A 27956-nucleotide genomic window follows, 5' to 3' on the forward strand; every position below is an offset into this window, starting at 1 on the left:
ATTATCCAGAATACAAAAATATAAAGACAACTCTTCAACGAACCAGATATTAGGATAATACATCAATACCACACAAATAATTTTTAAGAATATAGTAAAGAAAATGGAAAAGGAGATTTTGAGTTACATAATACCATTTATATATGTTCACTGTTCCATGCCAAAAAAAGAGAAAAACCAGTACTTGCTTTTTATACCACTTTATTCCAACCTGAGCACCTCAATATAAAACTAAACACTGATGAACTGTTTCCTTGCTAATTCTGAATTACTGTAAATGTACAAGTTCGGCTATCAGTTCAACACTTAAATAGATTAAATCATCTCTGACACATGGTAGAGTTCATATAATGAAAATACCTAAAACAATTAGTGCAATATACTGAACTGATCGAAATAAAAGAAACTTTGGAAAACAAGGCTGCAAGATTGTTACTAACATATCGCAATACCTATGCTACAAGTTACCGTACATTGTTTATTATGGTTCTAGCCATGTAGGAACTGAAGCCCCTTCCGCTGAAAGGGGGAAAGAAGAAAAAATTAGCTGTTTTAGTAACTGTACATTTTGTATACTTTTAAGCAACTCTTAAATATTACAGAAAATAAACAAATGAAGACTACAATGCAGTACCCTATTTACAGTACAGCTGAAGATCGAATTTAAAATAATCAAGTTTGAATGTACATAATTGTTAGTGCATTGACTATATTATGTCCAAAGGGAACAAAAGCCCCCTCCATGCCCCTAAACAAAACCAATATAATGGCTCGCAGTGATTAAACAGAAATCACAGACACCTGGTTTGTTTCACTTTTGTTGAAGAGCTCACATGTTTGAAGGGAATACTACCCATTAAGACCCATTTACCAGTTTTTATATTCCTAAAACAAGATGGGGTTACATTTGATTTTTTTTATCCCATTAAAAAAATAACAGGACTGGCTATAATTTAGATGCCACTAATGTTCATCCCCCCTCCCCCAAAATATGGGACTGTTTTTTGCTAAAATGTGGAATGTACACTTTAAATATGGATACTAAGAGAAATTACCAGTTGCCTAAATACTATAGCTAAGCATAAATATCTTTAGAACCTTCTTCTAAAAAAAAGAATGTTTCTGAAAGGCTCAAATTAAGTTCAAAATCTTTTTCTTAGAACTGGCTGGTTAACTGTGGGTTTAGATAGTCATTTGTCTATATCCCTGGTGATGAGAAATGATTCCCCCTAACCATCCAAGGAAACAAGTATACACAGCTCTCGTTTCCGCCTTCTACTGCTGAAACATTAGTCAGAGGGTCACATGCATGTTATTAAAAATTAAGTTCAAAACACTTAAAATAATTCTGTATTAGAAACTTGACTCTATCGTAAGTCTCTTCTTTTTGGAAGTCGTACTGAGCTGGTTAAATGCTCCAATTCCACGGTTATTAACATTTAGGAAGCAGAAGACTATTCCAGCTAGTTCAAACTGGAATTTTAGTTACTACAACACTGACTCCTGGTTGGCTGTGTGGGTTCAGTAAGGTCTACTCCTCTTCCCCTGGCAGAATTTGCTCCTGGATTCTGTGGTTCATTCTTTGGCAACTTTTTAGCTGAGAGATAAAGTATTAAAATAAAATAAACACAATTAGAATATTCATATTAAAATACTTTCATCTGCTTACTTATAATCTTCCTTTCCAGTTAGGTTATCCCAAAATATCCATAACCATATGTCCATTCTTATCAAATGTTTCTTGAGTATCCACTAAATATCAAAACATTGGTCACTGTCCTGAGGGAGTTTAGTGAGTTGATGGAAGGGTAAAATGGGGACCAGTTGCTAACACACAATTAAAACTTGACTAGAGCAATATTAAATTCTTTAAAAAAAAATGTTTTTATTGATTTCAGAGAGAGGAAGGGAGAGGCACATCAATGATGAGAGTCATTGATTGGCAGCCTCCTGCATGCTCCCCCTACTGGGGATCGTGCCTGCAACCCGGGCACCTGCCCTGACTGGGAATCAAACCTGAATCTCCTGGTTCATAGGCTGATGCTCACCCACTGAGCCACGCCGGCCGGGCTATATGAAATTCCTTATGTAGATTCACTTAACAATACCAGAAAAGTTGTACTTTATTTCATAATCATTAACACTTCTATTACTTAAAGAAAATCTAAGTTAAAAATGATGGCCAGCCCATGTTTACAAAGAAGCTCAGCTTCTACCAGTGTTCTCTGGACTGTCACAAACACATTCTGGAACAAGTTGATATATAAACAAATACCATCACCATCACCCCAGCAGAGCTTGTCTTCTGCTGTGCAACCTAATTATGACCAAATTGTGACAGATCACATCGCCTATTTTCTTCCTGGCTAACACAGATTTTGCTCTTTAAATGTCTACCATTTTCCTCTCTTGTGACTAAGAACACTAATCTGATTTACCAGTAACTCTACCTAATGTAAGTGAGATTGTTCCTGTGGCTCTCTCAAAAAACTGTTTCCCAATTTTGAGTCAGATGACCATGGCTTGCCCCATTTGAACAAAGCCCCTGAACCAGCAGTTATGGCTTTAGGTCTGCTAAGCTTGGTACAACTAATGCTGTTCTCTGGAGCACAGCTCCTACTGATCAGATGTCATCTGCTTGGATTCTGAAGAACCTTGATGTGCTGGATTTATTAAATATTAAACATCTCTAAGAGTACAGACTGCAAGAGTGGCTAGATACACTGGTCATAATCTTGGGAGTAGACTACTATGGTAAGACTCTAATTTAATCTTAGCCTTTGCTAAGTTTACACAAAGGTTAATCATGCTCTACTTTAAAACCTGAATGCCTGATTGTTTCAGATCTTCTAGCCTTTATTTTTTGTAATATTCCACATGAGCATTAATAATATTTAGAATTCTAGATGCTGAGCTGGGCGATGGATCTGGGAGCCAGGAGCAACAAGGTTTTGGAAGAAAAGCCATCACCTTGGGACACTTCTCTAGGAACTGTTCTGTAGTTGGCAGTGTAAATGGTAATAAAATGTAAATATCCAGTCGGCTGTATTCACAAAGCCTCATAGGACAAAGAGTTATAATTAATACTAAGTTTTACCAAGTTTGGATTGAGTGACCATTTCTCATGTTAGCATAGTTCTCCAAGGGCTTCCTGTAATTAGGTATGAGTGAAATCACGAGGCTGAAGGAAATAAACTGGTTCTATTGGTTATTTTTACTGTGATGATAAACTAAAACACAGTTTTGGGATCTCAAAAGAAGCTGTCTCCTGTCATAAACTCTCCCACAAAATAAGTGTACTCCCTTTGGGAAGTCATCAAAAGTAAAAATATGAGTGCAATGTGTGATTCGTTTAAGTTATAATCTGGTGAAAGAAATGGCCTTTCCATTTCTTTCAAGGAAAGAAACATTCTAATTTCAGAAAAATAATTTAAAGTTCTAGTATATAGGTTACTTTCTGACGGGAAAAATGATCTTATTAGCACATCTGAATAAAAAACACAAATTAATACAGCCCATCTGGTAGTCTTAATACCATGAGAAAGCTTTAAAGTTCAGCCTGACTTGAGGGACCTATTATTGGTTCCTTTGAACTTTTCAGATGCGGTTCTAGGTGTCATCTGTCCCATTTATAAAAGGAGCAAACATAGTGCCACACAATCCTTCACAACTGTGCTAGCATTTCCTTAGTAACTACAAGCTTGAGTTTCTCAGGAAAATATTTTACACAACAAACAGGCAAGTTTTTTCCTAAATGAGCCACCATTAAACTCTCTCACCTAGTGAAAGTTATTATGACAGTACTTGCAACTTTCACTGAGTTTTAAGCTCTTAATTGGTTAATTTGTATGACTTCAATATAAAAGAATATTTCTTATTTGGGGATAGGAATGTGGACACCCAGTTAATAATCACTGCTATTTAATAAAAGACATTATGGAACAAGAAGAATGCTTGTACATGAATAGAGTGGAGGCAGAAAACTGTGAGAGCCACCTAAGTAGACCCTTCACATAGAACCTGTACCTTAAAACTAATGGAAGGTTAGATGTTTCTCTCTCTCTCTCTCTCCCCCTTCTCCGTTCCTCTCCAAAAACCAATAAAAATATTTTAAAAATAAAGAAAGAAGCCCAGCCAGTATAGCTCAGCGGTTGAGCATCGAACTATGATCTAGGAGATAAGAGGTTTGATTCCTGGTCAGGGCACATGCCCGTGTTGTGGGCTCGATCCCCAGTGGGGGGTGTGCAGGAGGCAGCCAATCAATGACACTCTCTCATCATTGATGTTTCTCTCCCTCCCTCCCTCTCTCTAAAATCAATAAAAACATATAAAAAGAAATAGAGTAGTCAAACTAAAAATGCACCAGTGTAACCTGTTTTGCCAATACTTATAGTTTGGGAAAAAAAAAGTTAATCTTACCTATTGCCATGAATATTTCATTTACATTCATTGATGTTTTAGCTGATGTCTCCATGAATAATAAACTGTTGTCATCTGCATATGACTGTGCTTCCTGTTTATAGAACAAAATAATAAGATATATCCTTTGCATATACTATACCTGAATTATTTTTGTTATTAAAAAAAGAGGCTTCCAAACTGACGAGCAGAATAGATTCAATGACATGGAAGCATAGTTGAGACTGACGAAATGTCAGAGGGAAGGGGGAGAGGGGGAGAGAGTAACCAAAGAATTTATATGCATATATGCACAACCCAAGGACACAGACAATGGTGGGGAGAGGGACTGGGAAGGGGGAAGGAAGGGGGGGGAAAGGGTCATTGGGGAGAAAAAGGGACATCTGTAATACTTTAAACAAAAATAAAAATTATAAAAATAGATAAATAAATAAATAAATAAAGAGGCGTTCTTATTACTACTCCAACTTAATTACCTATAACCAACAATTATTAGTAAAGGTAAAGCAAATATAAAGGCATTGTGTAATTTTCTTTTTGCCTTAGCTTCTTGCACTATCCCAGCCTGATTAACCTGGTCTCACATTAAATCTGCTTTCCAGACCTGGCCAGTGTGGCTCAGTTGGTTGAAGCATCATCCCATACACTGAAAGGTTTCGGGTTCGATTCCCCATCAGGACACCTATGGGAAGGCAACCAATTGACGTTTCTCTCTCATATTGATGTTTTTCTCTCTCTCTTCCTCCCCCTCTCTCTAAAATCAGTAAGCATGTCCTCCGGTGATGATTAAAAATAATAATAATAATAAAGTCCTTTAAATCTGCTTTCCAGAAGGGGAAAAATTTATCCTATTCTAAATATAAAACTTTCTTCGATCTCAATGGCAAATTTTATTTATGCTCATTATATGCAATAAAGTCAAAAGAAAACAATATATATATATACACACACACAAAATACTGGCTTCAACCTCTAAATGGCACTCTCATATTTAATTCTAAATGAGTTCTAGTCCAGCCCTTGTGGCTCAGTGGACTGAGCTCTGTCCCATGCACCAAGATATCGCTGGTTTGATTCCTGGTCAGGGCACATGCCTGGATTGTGGGCTTGTCCCCAATAGGGGCGTACAGAAGGCAGCCGACTGATGTTCCTCTCTCATTGATGTTTCTATCTCCCTCTCCCTTACTAAAAATCAATAAAAACACATTAAAAAAAAAAAAAAAAGCTAATTCTAAATGAGTTCTATAAGCAACATTTTAACTTTGAATATATCATGAATCATTCCTTTGAAAACTATTACTATTCTACATTTTTGTCATGCTTTACAGCTTACATTTATTACTGCCTTTGATCCTCACAGCTGTTGTGAAGAGCAACCAATTACCTTTCCTATTTGACAAAAAAAAAAAAAAAAAAAGGTATAAGGTTCCTTCGAACTGTAATTCGAAAGAGCCACTTTTGACTATAATTCACGTGCTCTATCTATCACTCATGCTGGGGAGGTAACTATCTTAGAGTAATAGATGATACCATACCTCACATGGCTGTCACCAGAATCAAATGAACTGTGCACGTTCAGCTTAACACCTAATGGTGTAAGAACTATTATTTCCCTTCCTCCATATACAGCCATCATTGAAAAAGAAAAAGTCTCATCATTGATATAGCGTATATAATGGCCACAACCAAACTTCTCTGGTAGAGAAGCTGAAGAACAAAAGAACAGAAGTTTTAAAATGTCTAATTAAAGATAATCTGCTTTATTAAAAAAATTGTACTTTCTCTATTTTACAGCAGAGACCATTCCTAAATAGCTACATTTGATTACAAACTAGATTTTCTGAGCCTTTATTTTTGAAGGCCCTTTTAAGAACCACCACACAAGTGTAGGTTATGTGTACCACAAATGTATAGGTATATGTGGGTATGCATATGTGTATTTATATATATATTTAAATAAACAGGAAAAGGTTAGGAAGGGTAGGAGGCAATCAGCTTTTACTTATTTCTGCACTATTTGCAAACAATTATTTATCTCATAATTGTTTAGGTCAACAAAATCTGAATCAACATATATATTTTACAATTATGTAAAGATATTTAAAAATTCAGGTTTATCATGAGAAGCACTTTATTACATACAGTACATCATATTTAGTAAATTTTATTTTCTATTATTTGGATGGTTTTAAAATTATAACTGTAATTCAAGTGTGGATACGAAGAAAAATTTACAATAAATATGTGCTTTCAAACAAAAGTTAAATTCAACATACCTGGAAATCGACAGCTCTTTTATTTGCAAGGTCAGCCTTGTTTCCTGATAAAGCTATTACAATGTTAGGACTGGCTTGCCTCTGAAGTTCTTTAACCCAATTTTTGGCTCTGGCAAAGGACTCCTGGGAAACAAACAAAAAACCAGCTACTCTGAGGCACAGGATCAAAAAATGGCTAGGGAGAGTCTTTGTGAGACAAGGCTTTAAAGACTGTCCAATGTGACTCTGGGAAAGAAATTTAGGCCTATTGTATTATTTAAGACACTTTCATCTTATTTTTTTAAAACCAGCCTTTCCAATTCAAAAGCTTTTGGCAGAAATGGCTACATTCCTGGCTATAAAAAAAAAAAAAAAAAAAAAAAAGATTTAAAAGCTCCTTTCTCTAATCAAAATTCTGAATATCAGAAATGGATATTCAAACTAGTTCCATTATATTATGCGTTTCTACTTACCTCATTTGTGATATCATACACAACTATGGCTGCTTGTGCTCCTCTGTAGTACATTGGTGCTAGGCTATGGTATCGCTCTTGACCAGCTGTATCCCATATTTCAAACTTTACTGTTGTGTCATCAAGACACACAGTTTGAGTTAGAAAAGCAGCTGAAAGAAAAAAATGTCTGCAGTAAGTTTACCATTTTCCCCTAATATAATATAGAAAACACCTGAAAATCTGTATTATTGCATATCCACAATTAATATGGCTTTAAGTACCTGTAAAATCTGTGCTTCAAAGATGAATACATATGTTTACATGTAAGACCTTTATAATAAAATCAGTTTGAAAGTTTCTTCTACATTCTTTTTTTTTTCCTTTTTAATCCTCACCTGAGGATACTTTTTCCACTGCTTTTCAGAGAGGAAGGGGGAAAGACAGAGAAACATCGATGTGAGAGAAGCACATCAATTGGTTGCCTCTCGCACTAGCCCCAACCGTAGCTGGGGATCAAGCCTGCAACCAAGGTATGTGCCCTTAGCTGGAATCGAACCTGGGACCCTTCAGTCTGAGAGCCAATGCTCTAACCACTAAGCAAAACTGGGTAAGGCCTACATTCTTAAAAAGTTTATTGTAATAAATAAGTTTAATATATATTTCTTGTCTTACAAATTGTAACTTCAAAACTATAAAACAATTTAAGAAATATATTTATGAATATTCTTGAAAAAGGGGGGAAATCAGCATACCTGTAGCTACCATCTATATTGCCAAACTATGCCCCCTGCTCCATTCTCCCGGTTTTAATTGGCATACTGTGGGATTTAGTCCCAGTCCATTACCACTAAATTAATATTTCTGTTATATTAGTCCTTCAAAACACTGACACTTTTACAATCATTATTACCTCAACCTAGACTTAACTTGCTAAATATAGTTTCAATATTAACTCCTAGCTCTCGCTGCTTGCCATTGAAATTTTGGATTTGTACCTTTTTATCTCAAAATTTTGTCAGATTTTAATTTAATTTAATTTTTTATTTTTATTTTATTTTTTAAAAATACATCTTTATTGATTTCAGAGAGAGGAAAGGAGAGGGACAGAGAGGGATAGAAACATCAATGACGAGAGAGTCATTGATCGGCTGCAGCCCGCAACCCGGGCATGTGCCCTGACCGGGAATCGAACCCTTATCTCCTGGATCCTAGGTCGACGCTCAACCACTGAGTCACGCCCGGCTGGGCAGATTTTAGTTTTAATAAAGTGTCACTTTATAATATTTTTGTTTTTAAAATTAAGAGGTTGTTGTCAAATCCTACAAAGTATTACTGTACCACTTATTTTCTATTTTTAAAAAAATCCTCACCGGAGGATATTTTTTTCCATTGCTTTTCAGAATGGAAGGGGGGAAGTGGGGGAGAGGGGGTGGGAGAGGGGGAGGAGAGAGAGAGAGAAAGGGAGGGAGGGAAAAACATAGCTTGATGTGAGAAAGACACACTGATTGGTTGCTTCCGGGACTCGCCCCAACCAGAGCCTGGGATGGAGAGCCTGCAACTGAGGTTCGTGCCCTTGGCTGGAATCAAACCTAGGACTCTTCAGTCCTCAGGGCCCATGCTCTAAGCACTGAGCCAAACTGGCTAGGGCTGCACCCCTTATTTTCTGAATTGTTTCATGAGAACAGTGTAAAAGAAAATAATTATTATAAATATACTTCTCTTGGCCCTATGAATAAACATCAGTAAAGACACCGTAATGGACACTTATGAAAAATAAACTGACTTATAAAAGGCAGGTTATAATAAAGTGAATTAACTTTAAAATATCAAATGTGAGATTAAATGTCTAACCATAGCTAGCTGCACTAAAAATATTTATGAACAAGATCTACACACAGCCATTTTTAGCGGCATGCTGGCCAACAGTCACCATACCTTATAGTTCCTTTCCTTCATTAACTTTGGTAGTTAAATCCCTGCAGCTCTACCATTCATCTTAAATTTGGTACTCCTCACTTTTACTTTTAGCTCAAAATGTGATCTTCAATTCCTCCCAAATTAGCATGAAATTTAGTTATTAAAATTTCCTAAACCTTCTATCATGCAAGGAAATTATATTCCATTTCTGTAAATTATAGTAGTTTATCTGGTGGTGTCAATCCTTCATAAGAGATTCACTAGTTAATATGAATATGCTGACTAAGCCAAGTACAATTAGGTACTGTATCTTACAATAGATATAACATTTACTTTTCCTGCTGTTTTTATTAGGTCAATTGGCTGCTGACTTTAGTATCAGCAGCTATTAATATTAATTTTGCAAACAGTATAACTGGAAATGTATTTTGAGCTACATTCTAATGAATATTTCTGTGAATTCTCACAAGTGTAGTCATATTTAGAAATATATACTCTAATTCATCAAGCATCTTTTCCTATACAACATTAGCAGTAATGCCCATTTTCTAAAATCCTGTATTTATGGTAAAGGATACTAAGAAAGCACTAAGTCATTTTTTTTACTTTGATGAATGGTTCTCCCATAGAATAAAAAAATATTTTTAAACACTTAAATGAAAGGAATGGATCACAAAATATAAGCCCTTTCTCAAGTAACATTTGATGCAACTCGAAAAAAATTGAGTTATAATTTGCAATTCAGACTTTGTTTTCTCTTTTCTATGACCACAAAATACATTGGTAGTATAAACATTCGCTAACACTTTCATAAGTCAACTCTGAGCTCAGGGAAATAACTATTAGTTAATGTTGCCTTAAAGCAAATATAATCTGATTTTAAAACCATTTCAATATATCACAAAAGGCTACCAATCTTTTTTTACTAATGCATGTACAAAATGACAAAGTACAGGCAAAGAAATGCCAACAAATACATAAAAACACATACACAAAAAACCAGCCCATGTCCAAACAGAGATTCTGTCAGAAATACAAAGCTATTACACCAGTAGGCTAAAAAGAAAAGCAGTGTTTATTTAAAAAAAAACATTAAAAAGGGTATTAGAGTCAACATGTAGTCTTAATATATACAAAGGATTTTTTCCTTAAAATTTATCAGGTATCTACTCCATTCTTAAGTCTGAAATCAGCAAAGCTCTTAAGGTAGTCTCTCTAAATCTAGAAACCAAACAAGAAAGTCCAACATCACAATTATTTAACATCATATGGGATATCCTTATAATAATAAAATTACTGGAAAGAGACATTACTTGGAACAAGACAGAATAACATGAAAATCCAAAGGCACCAGCTACTGTAAAGCAGGTAATAATGAGTTCTTTAACTTGACTAGAACAGGTCAAAGTCAACAGCCTCCCCATATACTGGCAATCACCAGGTTTTCAGTGTTATGCTGGGAGAAAAGATTCCAATCATATTAACAAACAGCAAGAACAATCAATTCACTCAGTTTCTCTTAGAAACCATTCTTCATCCCACACTATTAGTAGTTCCTACCTCTGTGCTCCCAGACTTCCCAGTGTGATAACATGTTTCACACTCTCTATAATCTTTTAAAAAAGATATCTTTTTCTTTCCCTAGACTAGAAGTTCCTTGAGAAATTACTCAGTTATTCTTTTCCACACCCAACATATACTATGAAGCCCAGTTCATATAAGATATGTGGAAATATTTTTGGGCTATTTTAGATAACATCTGAACAGACAGTTCCCAAATGAGAAAAAATAAGAGATTTCAAAAGGCCTCTACTCAAGTTATTACATAACTAACACAATCTCCAATAAAATACCACCAAAATCTTTTTAACTTGATAATACCATACTGTGGTATGATGACAGCATAATTTTGGAAGGAGAAAAAGATCAATATTAGTGGCCAAGGGAATGAGTTTTAGGGTACATCTAAAACACATTAAAACAAGTGTTGTAGTGCCACAACAACAAATACTATGGGAATAGGCTAACCCAGTATTATTATAAACATTACATATTACAAGACCCTCGTGATTCCCTAAAGTTCTCAAGTTTTGAAATACTACTAACAGCATTTAACTTCCCCATAAAATTCAGTGAAGTGTAGCTGACATCTTCACATCCTAAGTGCTTCTAAAAACACATTACCAGTCATTTACAAAGTTATAAAAATAAACTCTGGCTCTCAAAATATAACTATATCAATACTGTAGCAACATTAACCAACCACAAACTTACCTGAATCTGCAAAACCACTTTAATATATCCAAAACGTCTATTTTCTGGCTAAGAATCATCACTTTCTTAGACCTCTTCATTTTCTCTTCACTTCCATCACCAGCACTAGCAGTTGGTTTTCTTTTCGGGCCCACATTTCACAAAGAAACAGCTTTTATCACTTCGAGAGTTACTGTGTACGCGACGACAAGTAGAGAAAAACAAAGCTGCGTTGAGATGTCGGTGCTGGCCTGTCTAATAGGCTCCCTCTCTTTGAACTACATGATCAGTTCCTATTTGCAAGCCTGGTAGCAAGCAAGTAACAATTCAGTCTCAGCAAACTACAAATTACTGAATCATAGACCTTGGGGTCAGCTAAGAATACCTGAAACTGTAAATGTTAAATCTGCAAATACCAAAGGCCTATAAGACCTTAATAAATAATAAGCAAGGAGGAGACACTGCAAAACAGTGGGTAGGGGGAAGACTATTCAAATCAATAGCATTAGCCAAAGGTCAACAACTGGGAAAAAAAGTTTACAGTAACAAAGTGATTCTACATGAATTAAACAGAAGGGTGAAAAAGAGAAAAACCAAGGAACCAATTCCACCCCAACCAGTAACTAATTATCAAATTTGATAGAATTTACTTTATTAAAATTGACCAAAAAACCTATAACTATCAGGCTTAACTACATAAAAAACTGATTGAGACTAGGCTTACAAAATATGTATAATACACCCAAAACACAAGAGAGAATATATTTAAGAAATTTTCTACAATGAATGCTTACACATTCATTTTTAATATATGGGAATCTCATATAAATTTTACAAAAAACTCCAAAAGCATCAAGGATAAGTGTGTAAAAAAATTCACAAAAGGAATATATATATATCAAAATCATCTTTACAGCAAAAATATTGTTTACTTCCTAACTTAAAATAAAAAAAAAAAAGTGTGGCAAAAACACCCACTGCTGGTAATGCTGTATAACTGTTCTGGAAATAATTTTCTCAACCAGGCAAAGCCATGAAAATGCTGGTACTTGTTAAGCTATTATATCATGGAATTTCCAAAATACGGTATTCCGGGCCAGCTTGGCTCAGTGGTTGCCCATCGACCTATAAAAAACCAGGAAGTTACAGTTTGACTCGCGGTAGAGCACATGCCAGTATTTCAGGCTTGATCCCCAGTAGGGGGCATGCAGGAGCCAGCCAATCAATGATTCACATCATTGATGTTTCTCTCTTTATCTCCCTTCCTCTCTCTGAAATAAAAAAAAAATATTTTAAAAAACCCACAGAAACACAAAATATGGTATAAAGGGCGGGGGGGGGGGGGGGGCATGAGAGAAGGTAGAACAAACCTTTGTGTTCAAAAAATCATAAACAACCTAAATGTATAAAGGAAAAGACATGGGTGGCTTGGTAAGTATTAAGCAGTCATTAAATAAAAAAAGGTTAAAGCCCAGCCGGGCGTGGCTCAGCATCAACCTAGGATACAGGAGTTCGCAGTTCGATTCCTGGTCAGGGGACACGCCTGGGTTGTAGGCTTGATCTCCAGTTGGGGGCGTGTAGGAGGCAGCTGATCAATGATGACTCTCCCATCATTGATGTTTCTATCTCTCTCCCCACTCCCTTCCTCTCTCTGAAATCGATAAAGGTATATATATTTTAAAAAGGTTATAAAATGACTTAATTTGCCAAAAAGTAAAATATACATCTAAGTTCCTAGTAAGGATAAGGTATATCTACGAATAGAAAAGCAAAAAGAAAAAAACTAAAATAATAGCAGGAAAAATGGGGAGTTACTGTTTGGGTAGATTTTCAGTCGGGGAAGATAAAAAAGTTCTGAAGATGAACAGTGGTTAAAACTTTAAATTTTATATTATGCATATTTTACAACAAAAATTATTCAGCAACATCTAAAAGCAATTGTTGCCAAATGAACTGCAATCTTGGGAACTATCAATGATACATAGGAAAGAGTCTGCATGAAGTCAAGCAAAATCAATAATTTCTCCAACATTGTGGGACTAATTCATGTTAATTTTTTAAAAAAAATTTATCTTTATTGATTTCAGAGAGAGGAAAGGAGGGGGAGAGAGAGAGAGAGAAACATCAATGATGAGAGTCACTGATCTGCTGCCTAGCCCGCAACACGGGCATGTGCCCTGACCGGGAATCGAACCCCGATCTCCTGGATCCTAGGTCAATGCTCAACCGCTGAGCCATGCCTGGCTGGGTAATTCATGTTACTTTTTAAAAAATCCTCACCCAAGGATGTTTTCATTGATTTTAGAGAGAAGGGGGGGAGAGAGAAAGAGGGAGGGAAGGAGGAAAGAGAAACACTGACATGAGAGAAAAACATCGATAGGTTCCCTCCCATATACACCCCAACCAGGGAATCCAACCTGCAACCTCAGTATGATCCCTGAACAGGAACTGAACCCACAACTTTATGGTGTACAAGACGACACTCCCACCAACTGAGCCACCCAGGCAGCTCTAATTTATGTAATTTTTCCAGAAATATTCCAAGAGTAAGAAAAGTGTGTGTGTGTGTGTGTGCGCGCGCGCCTGCTTGCTCACATTTGTGTATCTACTATCACAGTTATTCTAAAAGTACACCCAACTCTCCTAAGGGAATTCACTTACCAGGACGTAACTTAGTTACATGTCACCAATTGAACATTGTCATGATAGTATTTCTGATAGTATATTAACGCACATTGTTTTAAAATTAGTCTTAGGATGCACTCCCTCTCCTGGAAGCATGCCCATGCCTCTCCCTTCCCCCTCTTCTTCCCTCTCAGGCCTACATCTCCTAAACTCTAAGGGGCTCCACAGACTTGCAATCAGGGAAGCAATAGGCAGTGGCAGCTAATCCTGGGCTAATCCCCTGACCTTGTCTCCAAGGCCCCCTTTTCTCTAACTTCTCAGTGAGCCAAAGCAGCCCCTGCCTAGGCCCATTTTTGCCTAGGCGCTCTCTTATTGCTTCTTCTACCCTGAGCCTTTCCTTATTACAGTGTCCCTAACTTTAATAAATACCCTCTCCAAACCACCTGGGAAAGAAAATAAATTAAGTCTTAGGGGGTAGAGTATGGTTAGTATTAAATTAGTGCCCCAAGCCTGATCACCCTAGGATGAACCAATAATACCTGTATTTGAAACTTCAAAGGCTAAGAGGCTGTGTTTACCTCACTAAAGGCACAATCCTTATAAAATCTTTACTTACCAAAATGGATTTATCTAACAAGGATGTAACAAATACAGAAATGGGAAGTAGAATGATGGTACACATTACAAAGAAAAAAGGTGAAGACATGGGAGAAAGGGGAGAGGTTACTACAAGTTATTAACTAGTATCAGCTCCCCCCAAAATACCAACAGAGAAAAAGTTAATAAAATTAACTTAGCTTTAACAGATATTATGTCTATGAAAGACATTTTATCTACAGACAACAAATACTTTAAGTAGTTTGAATATTATTAAATTTCTATAATGTGCAAGGAATATGTGACTCTGGTTTCTGGTTCCATGAGTAAGGACCTTAGAAGTCACCACTTCACCCTGACAAGAAGTGGAACTGAAAATCAACAACTCTTCTTAGATCTGTAAGAGAAGTGAGGTCACAAGGCAATCTGCTACCCTTGAACTTAGACCAGCAGATACAGAAAATCACACCTCCGAGCAGAAGCCTGAGGAAACCAGTGCTGGGGTAGGAAAACCCGAACTGTAATTGACAAACTGCTGGAGGTTAGGTGCAAACAAATCTGAGTTTTTTAAAAAACTCCAGGGGAACCCAGTTATAGCAGGGGCCACCACACTTTTTTGAATTTTACCTCCAGGACTTGACCAGGTTCTCAACAGTAAAAATGTACCCATTTTGAAATAAACCAGACCCTCTGTTCTTCTCAACCAGGCCTGCCCCTAGAGCAACTGGTTAATCTGAAGAGTAATCTGTGGGGGTGTTACCAGAGTCTAACTGACCAGAGGAAAGTAATACCCAACTCCAGCCAGTTCTAGCCCCCCATGTGGGAGAAAGGAAAATTTTAACTCCAGACCACTTTAGCCATCCTCTCCTATCTAAGGTGGAAGGGAAAACAAAAAACAAAAAAACCACCTGACAAACACTTGTGAAGTCACTGTACAGACACAAAGGCTCAATAAAAGACAAGACTAGAATATTTCCCTTCCCTCCACAACACTCTACGCTATTAAAGGCCTATATACAGCAGTTGTTTTTACCCACTATATCATATTCAGCTAGCAAGAAAAATTACAAGGCATACTAAAAGGCAAAAAAACACAGTTTGAAAGAACAGAGTAAGCTTCAGAACCAGACATAACAGGGATGTTGAAATCATCAGACTGGGAATTTAAAATTAGGATTAATGTAATAATGGCTCTAATAGCTAAAGAAAACAGTATGAAAGAATAGATGTGTAATGTCAGCAGAGAGATGGAAATCCTAAGAAAGAACCAAAAGAAATACCAGAGATAAAAAAAAACTAACAGAAATGAAGAATGTCTTTGATGGGCTTATTAGAAGACTGGACACAGCTAAAAATCTCAGGCCTTGAAGACATAACAATAAAAACCTCTAAAACTAAAAATATAAAGAGCACATAGGTGGAAAAAAATAGAACAGACTATCCAAGGAAGAACTAAAGATCCAGGAAGCTCAGAGAACGCAATAAAGATAGCTGCTGAAATAATCTTACATCTAAGCCTATCATTTTCAAACTACAGAAAATCAAAGATAATGTACAAGGATAGTGCCCAGGCTATTTGCAAAGAAGTGTCTTTCCCCCTTCTCATTAGTGATACCCTTTCTCCTTTTGGTTCAAGGATCTAGCACTTAATGCTCCCCAGAGCTCAAGGGCATCTCCCAGACCTTTAAAACATTACCAGCCTTGAAAATGACTCTCTAACGCTTAGCAACAAACCTATCCACTAAGTGAGCTTAAAAGTTCAAGTATGTATCTGAGAATTTTACAATCCAAGAATGAAAAGGGGCAAATTAAAGAAGAAAGAGATAGGGGAAGACTCTAATCCCAGAGTAATAACAGTTACAGGAAACCTGTAGTCCTAGAACATAATTATCTATGCCAAGTAATGCCCCCCCCAAATTAGGAGTATTTCTATGGGAGAAAAAAGTGATGAAAAGACTGAAATCCTTTTGATTTTTACAATAGTTAGGTAAAATTCCTTCTGGTTCAGTTAACCACATAGAAATCGATCTTATAGAAATAAGTCCAGAGGGGGGAAAATTCCACAAATATATCCACTATTACATGATTACCTAAAAAAGCAAACAAAAAATATATACATTAACTGTCCAAAAATAAGGGTATGGTTAAAAAATAAGGTGAGATTATCAGATTTTAAAATAAATATGAATACAATCCAGAGATGAGAAATATTATCATTAACAAATAAAATGGAATACAGTGTTATCAAAAATTAATCTATATAAAAATATCATAATGTTATAAACTGTTCAGAGAAAGGAAACACAATGGGCTCTAAAAATAAGATGCTTTACCTCACTCATAATATGGAAAAATTGTACATAAAAAGTGCAGAGATCAATGCATATAAGATTAGCAAAGATTGACAAGTATGATAATATCCTGAGTTAGTAAAATAGGGTTATAGGCATTCTGTACACTGCTGATTGGGAAGGCAGTCTGAAAAAATTTATCAGAATTACAAATCTATATAAGCTTTGACAGAACAATCAACTTCCAGGAATTTATATTATGGAAATACTTGAAATATATGAGAAATGATTATGAGTTAAGTTTTTCACTGCAGCATGGTTAAGAGCCAAAAATATAAAACAACGTGCAAACCTAAAACTAGAGGACTGATTAAGTATATCCATGCAACGGAATACTGTTACAGCCAAGAAAAACGAGGATGCTCTTCATAAAATGGCACAGAGAAAAGTTTGGCACAGTTTTTTCCAACATGGCTGCAACAAGATTTCCTACAACACATTCTTCTTATAACGTAACACTGAAACTCCTTCCTAGAATCTGTTCAAGCTTGTGACTAGAACATATTTGATGCTGTCTATGTGACTTTTGGGGCTAGATCATAAAAAGGGAATCCAGCTTCCACCTGGTGCTTTTGGGGCACTCATTCTTGAACGTAGCCATCATACTGTGAGGAAACCCAAGCTAGGTGTTGAGGCACTGGTAAGTGTTCTCTTGCTGTCAGGTCCAGCTGAGGTCCCAACCAACTGCCAGCATTAGCTGCCAGATATGTTGACATGATTCTAGCCCCAGCACTGACTGCAACCAAGAGAGATCAGCAAACCACCTACTAAGCCCACTCAACCTCCAGTACACAGGAGAATAAAAGCAGCAAATTAGTGAATCAATAGAAGTAACTGAACAATAACAACAAAATAGAGGTAGCTCACTATAGTTAGAACTAACTGGCAAAGTCATTCTACCAAACAGCTTTGAACACTTCAGCACCACCAGAGGGCATCAATGAATTAAGTGAGACAAGGGAAAAACTAAAGTTTATGATCTCAATATGTGAAATAAATTTTAAGAGGGAAAAAAAGGTTAAATTATATTGACTGTATTGTTTAATGTGGAGGAGAGTACACACTTTAAAAGTGAGCTCTAGAAGGACCTTTATTTAGTTCAACCCACTCATTTAAAAAATGAGTGAACAGGGCTCACATAAAAGAGTGCCAGGACTGGAACCAAGCTGTCTACTAAAAGAGCAAACAAAAAATATAAAACAATGTGCCTAGCCCGGCTGGGCGTGGCTCAGCGATTGAGTGTCCATCTAGGATCCAGGAGATCCCGGTTCGATTCCCGGTCAGGGCGCATGCCTGGGCTGTGGGCTCGATCCCCAGTTGGGGGTATGCAGGAGACAGCCGATCAATGACTCTCTCATCATTGATGTTTCTCTCTCTCTCCCCTCCTCTCCCTTCCTCTCTCTGAAATCAATAAAGATATATTTTTAAAAAACAAAAATAAAAAAATAAAACAATGTGTCTCCAATTCACAGCAATGTTTAAGTAGTCACAACATTTTAATCTAGAATACTGAGACTAATTGATGCTAAGACTAATAAAAGATAATTTTAAAGTCGTAATTGGTACAAATCTCTAGCAACTTTCTTGAGTATTACAATCTATCTTAAAGACTGAATATGTACTTTCTCAAAGGAAGTAATATTATGCATAAATATTCTTTCACTTGAAACCAAATTATTAACCTCCACAAATTCTAACGCTTGCTGTATCAGAAAGAACAGACTATTTAAAAAAACCATTTTTCTCATGAATCAAAAACCATTCTGGTGGTCTGTCTCTAGGTCTTCTGTCCTTTCTCAGAAGTATTTTTAATTGAAAACAACGTGCAGATGCAAAAAGATAAAGGCAAGAAAACAAACGCAGGTTACAATTATACAAACGAAGGCTAGCAAGTGAAGGGCCAGAGTAGAAAGTTTACTACTACAGGAAAAACATGAGTTATTCAGGTTTAAAATTTCTGGCTGGCTTTATTTCTCAGTTTAGGAAACAAATTTAATATCTGCATACATGTATACATACATACATATTCTATTTAAATGTATAATTTCTCCTTCTGAGAAAACTTACACAAATAACTTAGCTGAGGTGGGTGGCATAGATTTAATGTGGTATACATACCTAACCATTTTTGTGAAAAACAATAAAGGGAGAGAAAATTAGTAAGAATTTAGCATATGGAATTTTGAGAAACTTAGTTGTAAATCCTCATCTTATATACATGAATGAATCTGCAAAAACTTCATTTTTAGGAAAGCTAAAATTTAGGACATAATTGCTTATAGTTTTTTAAAACCTTATTTGTTCTTATAATCTTTAATGAGAAACTTTATCTTCTAAGAGAGGAAAATCTGAACATAAAATTCGTCAACATTGTCAAATGCTAAAGCGAATACTATGCATTTAGTAGAAGAGTCACAATTCCAAAATAATGCCACCTCATGACAACAAAACAAAGGAGTCAGCAAAAACCTGGCTGTTGTAACTCAGTTGGCTGAAGTGTCATCTGGTATACCGAAAAGTTGCAGGTTCAATTTCTGGTCAGAGCACATACCTAGGTTGCCAGTTACATTTCCGGTCAGGGCATGTACAGAAGACAGAAAATCGATGTTCTCTCATATCAATGTTTCTCTCTCTCTCCCCCTACCCACCTCTCTCAAGATCAATGGGCATATCCTCAGGTGGGGATTTAAAAAACCCCCACAAAAACAAAAACAACCGACTCAGCAAAAAGATCTTTCAAGTTAGAAACTACTATTTCCACTTCATATAGGGAAAAACAAAGCCGGGTATGACTTGCCTAAGATTCCTGGTATGTACTAAAGCTAGAATTTAAAATCAAACCATGTGGATACAAAGTCCCCCATTTTCTTAACTATAATAATTTACTCTTGAGAAATTTCTAGTGATAAAATGATAAAAGACTGTGTGTTAAGAACATTGAAAATAGCCCGGATGGGCGTGGCCCAGTGGATCCAGGAGATTGCGGTTTGATTCCCTGTCAGGGCACATGCCCGGGTTGTGGGCTCGATCAATGAATCTCTCATCATTGATGTTTCTCTCTCTCTCTCCCTCTCCCTTCCTCTCTCTGAAATCAATAAAGATATATTTAAAAACAAAAAAATTGAAAATAGCCTTGCTTCTCTTAATTTAAATGGAGACAAGGCAGAGTGTCCTTGATGGGACAGAGGAGGGGCCATGCTCTCTTAAAGAGGCCTAGCAGGTTAACAGATTCACAAAAAGGTGTTTCCATATAAAAAAATACAGGTAAAATGTGATGTATCCAGTACACAATACTTGTAATTCTCAAATGAACAGTACTTTTAAAAAACCCTACAAAAACCAGTTAAAAACTTAAAATTACTGGCCCCATCCCCGTGTTTTGATTCAATATAGGACTTTGCATTTTTAACAAATTCCCAAGTAATGTGCAGTTTCTGGAACAGGTGACAAACATTTTTTGAGTACTATTCTAAACTAAAGCTCAAAAATTACAGTACCAGAAAGAGGAATTTTGTCAATATCCTCACGTGCAGTTCCATAAACTAAACTTTTTAGAGTATGTAAAACATTTTGATGATTAGTGCATACAAAATTCAACTGTGGTGTCAAATATCTCTCAAAAGCAAAAAAGCTGAATGACTGCATGCTATTTCATTTTATATCTAATCTTGTTCTGCCTTACATTGAGTACCCATTTGTTAAACAGTACCATGTAAATGCCTTTCTAATAACAAATACTGTGGAAGGGGGAGGGTTTTGACAAGAGGAACTCACTAGAAATCTTTAAAATCTTCAGTAGTAAGGTGTGAAGTGAAAGAGCGCCAGCCCTATAGCCGTGAAAGTATTTACTGAAAAGCTACTGAGCCTCCAATAGGAACATAAGTGTCATGCAGACTTTAAACCCCTACAAATAATAAGCTAGACCTTCCCAAAGTTCTAACCCCACCAACCACTTAGCTAATCTCATTATGAGTGTCACAGGATCAAAGGACAGGGCATGGGTGTGGTGAGATAACATAAATTCTTAAGTCAAGCTATCACATTTAGAAGAACCACACAAACTACGGAAGAAACCTTGATATTCTTGATGAATATAAGGTTCTAGAATACGCAAGAGTGCAGCATACGATTTCTACCTTAAAACACAGAGATGAAAATTTTAAGTGAGTTCAGGCTATGACTAATGTAACTAGATAAAAACAGATAAAAATAAAAATAAATTAAAGATGAAATGCAAAACATATGGCCAGGTTCATTTGTTATGTATAGCTGTTTACTTACAAGTTAAGGACCTTTGGCGTTGATCATTAAATAATTCAAAACCTTGAAATCCTTGAACGCTTAGAACCTACTACAGTCCCTAAAGGTGAAGAGCTGTTAGCAAAGAGCATAAAAGAACAGCGCTCACTATGTAAACATATCAAATCAACATGTCTATACCTTAAATTTACAGAAGGTGTTTTATGTCACTTATATCTCAAAAACAAACAAACCCCACACAAAAAAACCAAAAACCTCAAAAACAAAAAGAACAGTTCTCACCGCTATAATTGTAATGGCATTTTCATATCTCCTAAAGATATTAATATGTGGCCAACACAGTGAAAGAATGTCCAATAGTCAATAACACAGAAATATGAATGTAAATTCTTTTAAAAGTTGGTTTGAAAAGCCTGATTTGATCTGTATAAGAAAATATTAAGGAAGCTTTACAGGTAGGAATTAAAAAAAAAAAATTTTGGAAAATTCATTAACAAAATGTACACAATATAATTGGCATTAAATGGAAAGGGAAATTATATATATACACATACATATCAAAAAATATCTACACTTATGATGCACTCACATGGTGTTAACTTTTTCTTTTAAACGTCCTTGAGATGTCATTAAGAAAAAAACACTTAGAAGATGATCTGAATATCCAAGACAAAAATGAAACTTCTACTGTGAGGCTCCTCTGGCTCCAGCAAACTTTCCCAGCAATTAAGTTCTTTACTACAGTACTTAGTGTTTTCACTATTTTATTATGTACTGTGAAAGATGGGGGGGTTAGCATAATGCAAGTCCCAAACCTACTTGGCCCAGGTATTTAGCCCAGAATAATACATGTGTACTCTGGGAAATGCTGCCACTCACAATCACTTGCCAGCCAGTTACAATAACTAACTTTCAGCACCAGTTTAAGACAGGTGGACATGACCTAGCAGTCTTTAAAACTCTTCCTACTATGTGGGCCAGTTAACTGTATCAACAAAGAATGTGTAATATATTGCTCATTAAATTTTTTAAAAACACCAGCATTTTTCTAATTCAAAATAAAAGCTCCATGATATGGACTACATTTTTTTTTTTAAGATTTTTCATTGATTTTTTTTTTTTTAAGAGAGCAAGGAAGGAAGAGGAAGAGAGAGAAACATCGATGTGAGAGAGAATCATCGATTAGCTGCCTCCTGCACACCCCCTACCAGGGATTGAGTCCAAAACCCAGGCATGTGCCCTGACCAGGAATCAAACTGGCAACCTTTTTTGGTGCATGGGAGGACGCCCAAGCAACAGAGCCACACCAGCCAGGGCTAGACTACATTTTTGAAGCTCATCCATTACAAAAACAACACACTAAAATGATATAACACTATAACATGACTATACAAATGTAAGAGTGACAAATACTTTGATACTGCTAGGTCCATTAAAGTAGGGATACCATTTATCTAGTAGTATATTCCCTGTATGTAGGGAAAAGCTAGGAGGTAGTAAAGTTCTGTAATTTATCTTACTGGAAGGGTGTAAGAATATGAATAAAATTCTCAAGCGTACTTACTTGAGAACACACACTAAATGCACAGCATAAAATTATGCTTCTGAATGATGGACTCTTAAGTAGCTGCTACATGTAAGTGGGTATATGCCTTACATATTTCAAAAGTTTGACTTTTTAAATGTGTAAGGTTAAAATAAATTCCTACATACCCCCCAAAATATAGTACTGCTTAACTGCATACCCTCTGCAAAATATTGTGAATCTTAAAGCTGTGTGGTTCCTCTGACATTATCTAATCCAAAGCTTCCTTTGACAAATGCTGAGACCCCAAAAAGGCTGTTCTGCCCTACCACTATATAGTTATGATTTCTTTGATTAAATTCAATTAATCTAATTTCCTTTCTTCTAACCACAACACTGAACTGTTGTCTCTTGTCCTACATATTACGTTCCCCTCATCTTGGTTCAAAACCACTGTATGCAATGCTTACTCTACTTCTTCCTATCTTTCTCTTCAAGTCCCATTTACTCTCATGGTCCTCTCCATTAATAACTCACTTTTTCTCTTCCCTTAAACAAATATAATAAAATTTATTTTTACAAGTCAATATAATTTTAAAGTCTAGTAACATTTAGAATTTTAAGATTCTTTCACCATTCTAAAGCCAATATAATTCAGCACACACCTGTATTACTTTGAAGCTTCTAATTATCAAGAAATAGATACCAGATCAAATCTCATTACCTAAGACATTAATTCTACTCATGTTTACATCTGTATTTTAGCTCCCATACAACCACCTTAAGGATAACAAGGAAATCAAAACGTAAAAAGATGTTATCTTAACAAGAAACAACGTAAATTTTCAAGCTTGAGGTATGCTGAACAGCTCTTTTCTTCACTGTGTTACCTATTTAGGTATTCATCATCGCACAACTGGAACAGCAAAATCTTTTTTGCCAATGTATGATTCAATTAAATGAAGAAGGGAAAAAAGAAAATCTCACCCCCGATGGTACTCTCTTGAAATTCATGAAATTGGCCTTTCACAAAACGAAGCACTAGGCTTGATTTGCCAACAGCAGACTCTCCCAGAAGTACTAGTTTGAACTGGCATATTTTATTTCCAGTATTTGGCCCGTTGGGTCTTGTTGCTCCTCGATTAGCCATGTCCAAATTTGAAAGAAGTCCCTAATTTCAGTCTCTTAAATGAACTTCCAGGATGCAAAGTGTCAATTTTTTCTTTCTGGAGGTAAAGAAACCTGTAAAGAAACAAATGAGTTAAATATACAAATCAGGAAAACAAAATATAACATTAATCACTTTAATAAATTTTGCCTGTAACATATTATTGTATAACAATTAGAATCTACTGGACACTGAAGGCCATTTAGTTTAAATCATTTGTAATGAAGTAACATTAAGGCATAAGATTTAAGACTAAAATCATACTGCTAAGTTCCAGAACTTAAAGAAATATTTTTTTAATGCTAAACTTTATTTATTAGATTCAACTTAGTGCCAGGTACATAACCACTCAAAAATCATATAAAGTTAGACTATTACAATACTGAAAAATGAGGAGCCCTGTCCAGGTAGCTCAGTTGGTTAGAGTGTTGTCCTGATATGCCAAGGTTGTGGGTTTGATCCCTGATCAGGGCACATACAAGAATCAAATAATGAATGCACAAATAAGTAGAACAACAAAAGTTGTTTCTCCTCCCCCCTTCCTCCCTCTCTCTCTAAAATCAATAAATACATTAATTTTTTTTTAATAAAAAAACAAAGAGGAAACAGGCACAGAGAGGTTAAGTAACTTGACTGAGGTCACATAGTTACTATGACAGAGCTGTGACAGAGCTGTTTCAAACCCAGGTAACCTAAGGGGTGACTCAAGAGTTCAGGTTCTGGAACCAGACTATTTGGGTTAAAAGAGTTTTAAGGCCCGGCCGGGCGTGGCTCAGTGGTTAAGCGTCGACCTAGGATCCAGGCGATCAGGGTTTGATTCCGGGTCAGGGCACATGCCCGGGTTGTGGGCTGCAGCCGATCAATGACTCTAATCATTGATGTTTCTATCTCTCTCTCTCCCTCTCCTTTCCCCTCTCTGAAATCAATAAAGATGTATTTTAAAAACAAAACAAAACAAAGAGTTTTAAGAAAATTAAGTTAGCCCAGCTGGTGTGTCTTAGTGGTTGAGCATCGACCCATGAATCAGAAGGTCATAGCTTGATTCCCAATCAGGGCACAAGTGTAGGTCGCAGGCAGGTTCCCCAGTAGGGGGCATGCAGGAGGCAGCTGTTCGATGATCTCTCTCATCATTGATTTTTCTCTCTCTCTCCCTTCCTCTCTGAAATAAAAAACATATTTAAAAAAAAAAAAGAAAATAAAGTTAATGGAAACCTCTTAGGACATAAGATCTCAATAAATGTTGGCCATTATTATTTAAAGGTCTCTTAACTTTTACATGTTTTTTTGCTTAATTAATGGTTACTTTGGAGCAACAAATTAATTTTTCAACTAGTTAACATTCAATATGAAGTGATCCCGCTATAAGTCTAGTATTCATCTGGCACCATACATAATTATTACTATATTACTGACTATATTCCCTATGCTGTACTTCACATTCCCATGACTATTCTGTAATGGCCAATTTGTACTTAATCCCTTGAACAACCAATATTTTTTGGCTTCCAGGTTTGTGTATCTAATGGCTAAAGAACAAAACTGTTTCCTCGTGTGCTCAAGTACAAATAAATTGAAGTGTTAACAGTGGTTTTTTTAATGTGGTGAGTTTATTATTCTGTAGTTTTAGGGCTAACAATTAAATGTCATTACTTTCTACTTAATACCCTTAGAAAAAACTAGCCCAATCTCTGTCTACTCTTATTATTTAATAATGCTAATTTTCAATCTCAAAGGAATCAGCAAACCTTCAAAGAAGTCTTTTGCAATCTACACACAAATCAATCCTAAATTTTCCTTTTCTCCCAACTTTAATCAAAATCTGATCATGTGCTTACTAATATTAAATCTGATGACTCTCTCCCTAGAATCACTGTTGTATTTCATTTATGTACCTCGTGAGAAATTTGCCTTCCTCCATGAAATGAGTTTATCTAAGAATCTTTCTTGACAATGAATTCACTAATAAACACACCCAAGAGATCTTACACTGGAGACAATAAAATCACCTCTGCTTTATCTAAATAACAGCTTGGAAGAGACCTTTTATTGGTAACACATGCTATAATATTTACAGATGAAGTATGTCTGAACTGCTTCCAAATAATGGGGATGTAAACAAAATAAGACTGGCAGTAAGAACTGAAGCTAGGTAATGAGTTCTCTTTATACTATTCTACTTCTGCATATTAAAATTTTTTTCCAAAATAAAAAAATGCCCCCTTCCCCCCAAACTCTAGATTTGGGGATCTAATCTAGCTAGCTATACCAATTTCTGCTCAAGCAAGTTCTTTCATTTTCAAGTACCTATTTCCAGAATATCTCATTTACACAGCTGCTGTGAGAAATGAGACTATATGTGAAAAAATCTCCAATACAGTGGCACATAGTAGGGACTGAAAACTGGTAGAAACCCTTTGATGAGATAATGATCAAATATCAATAGAATGTCAAGTAGACTGAAAATGCATCCACACACCTTCAGATGTTATACACAATAGCAATTGAAGTATTTCCCAATTGCCTAATTACCTTACAAAACAGCAAATGAAATTACTGGTCAAGGAAAATATGCTCTGAATTTCCATGGCACTTCCAAAATTTCAGGAAAAACATCAGATTGCCATTATTAAAAAAACAGATTTAGCTTTGCCTTCTATTGGATCACGGTTCCCTATAGGCTTTAAAACAGAAAATGACTAAATTTAATTATGTACAGTTACCTCAACATTAAGATGGAAAATTATGTGCATTTATTTGTATTTACCACTGAAACTTTTGTTTTGCAAAACAAAGATTTTGCATAAAATGCATTTTAATCTTTTGAAAATAACTGATGTTGTACAGCTAACCCAAACTGTGTTAACAGCAGCTAACATTTACTGGGCCTTATATTGTGCCAAGCACACTATTCCATGACTTTTGCGTACAGCAACTCTATGAGCTGAGTATTATCACCCCTACTTTACATTAAAAATAAAGTTCCTGAGCTGTGCTGAATTATCACAGCGGTGTACACGTGTTTTCCCCCCTACTAAAATGAAATGCAACCGATTCTTCTACACTTTGACTCCATTCAACAAAAGACAAAAACCAAATATGTGAATTACGACAATCAGAGCTTAAAAAGTCGAAATCCCGGGGGTAGCCAGCTTCCAGAACAGCAGAGAAGGTTTAATGGTGTCTACATGGTGAGCGTGTTCAGCGGCCTAGTTGTCTTGAGTTCTTTAAAGATGCGGTTCACCACCTTCCTTAGACGAGACAAGAATCTCTAGACAGCCTATCTTGACCAACCTTCTCCTCCCTCCACTGCCGGTCTTTGGAAGACGAAGGTAGGCGGAGCTCCCCAAATTCACACCTGCCGTAGGCCCCGGTTCCTCCCGGGAGAACACCTGAGTAACTGCTACTAAACTCCGTATCGCCGGAACGAGCGGGCCCGCCAGGGCCCCTCGGCCATCCTTCCGGTCCTCCTCCCCTGGATCTGGCCTGGTTTTGGCTGAGACCTCCCTCCCCCCAAGATTGCCAGGACAAGGGGCAGGCGAAACGGCGCCATCTTGAGAAGGGAAGAGGGTGACACCCGTCGCTCCCTCGGCCAGTCCGAAAATCCTGGTCCTCCAGAGCCCCTTGAAGGATGAGTCACCGAGGCCCGCCGGGTGAGACGCCGGGTTCCACAGCTCTCTGGTCCAAGGCACTGGCGCGTGAGAGGTAGAAGGGGCGGGGGCCTCAGTGCCGGCAGGGCCGCCGACAGCCCGGGGACAGCGGATAACCTGGGGTCCCGGCCCCGGGCAGGGGGAGGGACGGTTTGGTTACCTTAGACTGCAGACCGCAGAGCCGCGGGGCTGAAGCTTCCTGGCAGCGGGTCCCAGGCGTAGCCGGCGAGATGGCTGTGGCTTTGGCGGCGGCGCCTCTCCCCTCGGACTGGAAGGTGCGGGGCTCGCGCCGTGGTGCCGCCCCCGTCGGGCTCGGTCTCCGCCTCTCTCCGCTCCGCCTTCCTCTTCCCTTTCTCCTCCTCCTCCTCCGCCGCCGCCGGCGCTGCCGCCACCGCCACCGCCGCGCGAGTTCCCACTAATTCTTCCTCCTCCTCCCTCCTCTGCCTCCTCCCCTCAGGCCGGCCGCGGGCTCCTTCTCGAACCA

General features: G+C 37.0%; 1 protein-coding gene across 1 annotated transcript; it reads right to left on the bottom strand.

Moving 5' to 3' along the window:
• Positions 1–184: 184 nt before the first annotated feature.
• On the bottom strand, positions 185–27736 carry RAB5A (RAB5A, member RAS oncogene family). Its single transcript, XM_016198779.2, has 6 exons — positions 27633–27736; positions 23645–23899; positions 7148–7299; positions 6696–6818; positions 4420–4513; positions 185–1597 (listed from the first exon to the last, which is right to left on the bottom strand). Exons 2-6 carry the CDS (start codon positions 23805–23807, stop codon positions 1482–1484), a joined length of 648 nt encoding a protein of 215 aa, XP_016054265.1. The 5' UTR covers positions 23808–23899; positions 27633–27736; the 3' UTR covers positions 185–1481.
• Between the last annotated feature and the right edge of the window lie 220 nt (positions 27737–27956).

Source organism: Miniopterus natalensis, chromosome 15, assembly GCF_054644295.1.
Source record: "Miniopterus natalensis isolate mMinNat1 chromosome 15, mMinNat1.hap1, whole genome shotgun sequence".
Classification (NCBI taxonomy): domain Eukaryota; kingdom Metazoa; phylum Chordata; class Mammalia; order Chiroptera; family Miniopteridae; genus Miniopterus; species Miniopterus natalensis.

Bases quoted from the DNA above. Each gene is read 5' to 3' on its own strand.
- RAB5A (XM_016198779.2), bottom strand. From the start codon at position 23,807: ATGGCTAATCGAGGAGCAACAAGACCCAACGGGCCAAATACTGGAAAT. The intron at 7,300-23,644 runs GTGAGATTTTCT...TTTTTCTTTCAG, and splicing joins TCAAGAGAGTACCATCGGGG to CTGCTTTTCTAACTCAAACT. The intron at 4,514-6,695 runs GTATGTTGAATT...TTCTATAAACAG, and splicing joins AAAGAGCTGTCGATTTCCAG to GAAGCACAGTCATATGCAGA.